Genomic DNA, 4,195 nt, shown 5'->3' with positions numbered 1-4,195 from the left:
ACTCTTTGCCCCATACCGGGAATACAAGTTGAATAAAACTGACTACTCTCAAATCTATTGGAAAGCATGTGCACGGGAACAACTATAATGCAAGTTTTAAAATATGTTCCCAATGAAATGGGAGTGTTAGGAGGAGGTAGAGGAGTATGGGAAAAGATGACATTTGAGATCTGCCTTCAATAAATCTTTTCCAAATAGAACATGGAAGGAAGGTGTGGTGTTCTTTGAAAATGTCTCCTGAGAGAGAATTCATACTCTTGGAAAGATCGCTGTTGTGTTGAAGAAGAATGAGTGGGCTGGTCTATATGTTCAAGCTAATGAGTGCTTTATAACAAACAGTCCTTGTGTTCAGCACTAAATAACGGACCTGTAATGAGTGACATGACCATTAATTGGAAGAATGGCAAAGTAAGTTCAATGAGAGAATCAGATCAAGAGAACTGACATTTTATGAACAGAAATGTAATTTACTAAATGCATTTTTAAGGTGTTTTTAACTTTGACTTTTCTTTTCTTGAATGGTTTCTACAATCATGCGTGCTGTTCAATTACTAAGTCAAAATATGAACTGGAAGATTTATTTAGTATTAGATTTGTGACATCTTGTCCATATTTAATTAGCTGCCAAAAATAACACTCCAAGAATTATATATTGGCCTTCCATTTTTTCACTCACCTATGGTTTATTTTACTGGGCTAAGTGCTGTGAAAGCTTTTAAAACCTCACAAATAGTCTTTATTAGGATTTTATACCTTACAATACTGAGCATAGAAATGACTATAGACAGTTAAATTCCAGAGAGGAGACAAACATAGGGTTCATACACAGCAAAATAATAGTTTATTTTTATTGAAATATAATTTATTTTATTTTATAGTCTCGTGTTCTGAGATTTGAGTTGCTCCTATAACTCAGTGCATAGAGCATTCTAATTGTTGTGTTTAAGGTAATTATTATGCCTAATCTCACCAGGATGCAGTGTGTACACACTTATCTATGTTTGCATAGCAAATGTAACAAAAATTTCAGATGTCGGTGTTTGATTTTTAATAAAGTAAATAATGTGATACCAAAAACAAAATCCCAGAGAAGAAAGACGGTTCAGAAATGCCATTAATAAGTAATTAGATGGCTTCTCACCTGGGTCATTCCAAGCATGAAGGCAAAGGGGCTGAGAAAACCCAATATCCACTCCAAGGATGCAGGAAGATGCCTGTACAAGACCGTGAATCCTAGACTCCCCCAAAAGACAGTGAGAAGGGACACGACCAGGCCAGTGAGGAATCGTTTCTTTATCAAGACGCTCATTAGAAAAGCCAAAGCTATCTACAGGGAGAGAAGACTAGGTTGGTTTATGTTTCTCTATAAATTATTCCTAACAGAATAACATAAGAAATTGAATATATAAAACTAGCATTATATTAATAATATATGTATAAAATATAAAAAGGTGATCTGAAATTTGCACAAACTGGCATTACAGGTCAAATACCAGTCTACAGACTTTCCTATGCAAACAGAGCAGGCAGGGAAGAAAAGGGTTAGGTAGAACAACAACCTATTTGAAAACCAACACTTAATCTTGTCAGATGGGAAAAAGTGTAATTCACCAACTCACCAAAGACAATCCATAGAGGAAAAAGAGAGTGAAGACCACCATGAAGCCAGTCCAAATGACAAATTTGATAGATTTTATAATAAGCACCAATAAAAGGGAAGCGATGAAGATGAAACCAGCATAGAGCAAACCCCAGGAGAGCCTAATGTGGAAACAAAATGTTATTTTAGTATTTCATGTTACATTGGAAAGGATCTACGGTGGATTCAAACATACCTGGAAGAGCTCAACTTGTGACATTTTAAATTCCAATTACCCAGCCCCTATATACCATCCTGTTCTGCCAGTTTGCTCCCTCAAGTATATCCATCATACCTGATCTCCAAAAGGGCTTCTGATCCCTGACCTCTTTTTTTCCCCTTTCAGCCTCACCCTGGCTTGCGTTCCCCTTCTGGCCTAGGCATTGTCGTTTATCACTTCTACCACACTCTTTCCTGTAGACTCAGTGGCCATCCCCCAGGACCCCTGCTTTGCAATCTCCCCAAAAACCCAAACCTGATATTCTCTCTTCTAGATGCATAGTAACCCCTAGCCTCAACCTCACAAGCATTCCACTAAGGACAATGTATCCCATTCATAGGAAAAAAGGTAGAAAGTCATTACATTTGCATAATGAAGTCCACTTTCCCTAAACTCCTACCTTTATTTATTGGTACACTTGACTCACCAGAATGCTGAATGTCGAAGACCCATCATTGTCATCAAACCCTTCATCCTTTTCCTCTCTCTTGTAACATTAACAGAGACATAATAAATGAATGGGGAAAAGGAAATAAGGAAGAAGAAAAGGTAGATATCCATGAATATCCCTTTTTGACTCACGAAGGGATGAATCTTCATATTTTTTCCAGTAACTGACATCAATTCCTCCATCACCGAGTGATTTGTTGTGATCTGAAGAAAGACAGTGACTTGTATATTCATGGATGACAGGCTCCGTTTTCTTTCAATCATCTCTTTTACTATGAACACGTAATGGGTCTGTGTGGAGCTGATGCTAGCCCAACTTTTCACTTCCCTGTTCTGCCACTGGCCTGCTTGGAGCCTCCACTCTAGGCATCCCGAGCTGCACACAGTTCCCCAAATTTGATATGTGCTTTATCGCCTCCCTGCCTAACCTTGCCTGATGTTTTGCTTGCAATGTCTTTATGACATTATCTATTCAGCAAACCTCTTCCCTCAAGCTTCAGGGTGAAATGTCCTGTCAATGAGGCATTCTGCCATGGCGTCCTAGGCCCAGAAGCTTGTGCTCATTCACCTGGAAGGACTTTATGAACACCTCCATGACAGCCTACTTCTCCTCTTCCAAGAATTTAATTCTAGGCCTGGCTTCCTGAGAAGGTGTCTTTTCTGCGGAGAAAATTTCTCTTCTATTTATATATATCTTCTGTGGCACGTGGCAACTTAAGTAAACTTTGTTGTAAGGAAACCAGTGAGTAAATGAAAGAACAAGGCTATTGATTTATATTTTCTTTGATGAAACTTTAAAAAAACTTGATTTGAGAGAGAGGAAGGCAGAAGGAGAGAGAGAGAGAAACATCGATTGGTTGCCTCCTGTACATTCCAACCAGGCATGGAACCTGCAACCTAGGTATGTGCCCCAACCAGAATTGATCCTGTGACCTTTTTGGTGCACAGGATGACACTCCAACCGACTGAGCCACATGGACCAGAGCTGATGAAACTTTTGATGCTTCTAATACCACTAATCTGCATTGAACACTAGTTTGCATTGGACATTTTTGTACTCACTTCTATAATAGCAGCATTAATGGCAGCTTGAAGAGCCACAAAGCCTTTCTTCCAGGATGTTGTAACTCCACAGTCAATATCTTCCCAATATATTTTATAACAATGAGCTTTAAGGGAAAAATGTATAACTGTTTTAAGAAATTATTTTCTATCCCACAGTTATAAAGACATTGCCCAATACTGACTTCTGAAAAGTTTAGAGGCATATTTTTTTCTCATTTAATTTTTCATCAGGAATTGTCATTTCACAAGAAATAATTTCATTTTGTTTTTTATGGAAAGACAATTTTCCTGACTGACCCGCAATGTCTTCCATGGCTCTCTCTTCTGCTTCACTGATCTATCTGTCTATTACTATGGTAGCAGCACAGTCTTAATTACTTGTAACTTCATTCTTTTCTAAAGAGCATCTTGGCTATTCTGTGCCCCTTTTAGAGGTATATTTTAGAATAAATATATCAATTTATATTTAAACATCTGTTATGATTTTGTTGAAATACAATAGGTTCCTGAAGAAATCTGGGCAGAATTCATATCTGCAATAAATAAATTATAAACATGTAATATATGTATACACGCATATATATCTAGACACGAAATTCGTGCACGGGGGAGGGTGTGTTCCTCAGCCTGGTCTGCACCCTCTCCAATTTGGGACCCCTCGAAGGATGTCCTACTGCCAGTTTACAGGGATCGGGCCTAAACCAGCAGTCGGACAGCCCTCTCGCAATCCGGGACTCCTGGCTCCTAACCGCTCACCTGCCTGCCTGCCTGCCTGATTGCCTCTAACCACTCTGCCTGCCGGCCTGCTCGCCCCCCAACTG

General features: G+C 39.0%; 1 protein-coding gene across 1 annotated transcript in view; it reads right to left on the bottom strand.

Moving 5' to 3' along the window:
* LOC102238843 (ATP-binding cassette sub-family A member 8) overlaps positions 1–4,195 on the bottom strand; it is a 53,650-nt gene that overhangs the window by 35,880 nt on the left and 13,575 nt on the right. The window contains exons 6-9 of the mRNA XM_014536208.1: positions 3,372–3,478; positions 2,287–2,513; positions 1,620–1,761; positions 1,118–1,327 (exon numbers count right to left, since the gene is read on the bottom strand). Of these exons, the coding sequence (XP_014391694.1) occupies positions 1,118–1,327; positions 1,620–1,761; positions 2,287–2,513; positions 3,372–3,478 (686 nt within the window). The remainder of the gene's footprint in view (positions 1–1,117; positions 1,328–1,619; positions 1,762–2,286; positions 2,514–3,371; positions 3,479–4,195) is intronic.

The sequence above is a fragment of the Myotis brandtii genome, unplaced genomic scaffold, assembly GCF_000412655.1.
Source record: "Myotis brandtii unplaced genomic scaffold, ASM41265v1 scaffold157, whole genome shotgun sequence".
NCBI classification, from domain to species: Eukaryota; Metazoa; Chordata; class Mammalia; order Chiroptera; family Vespertilionidae; genus Myotis; species Myotis brandtii.
The sequence above is the reverse complement of the archived record's forward strand: the minus strand, read 5'-3'. Positions and strand labels throughout refer to the sequence as shown.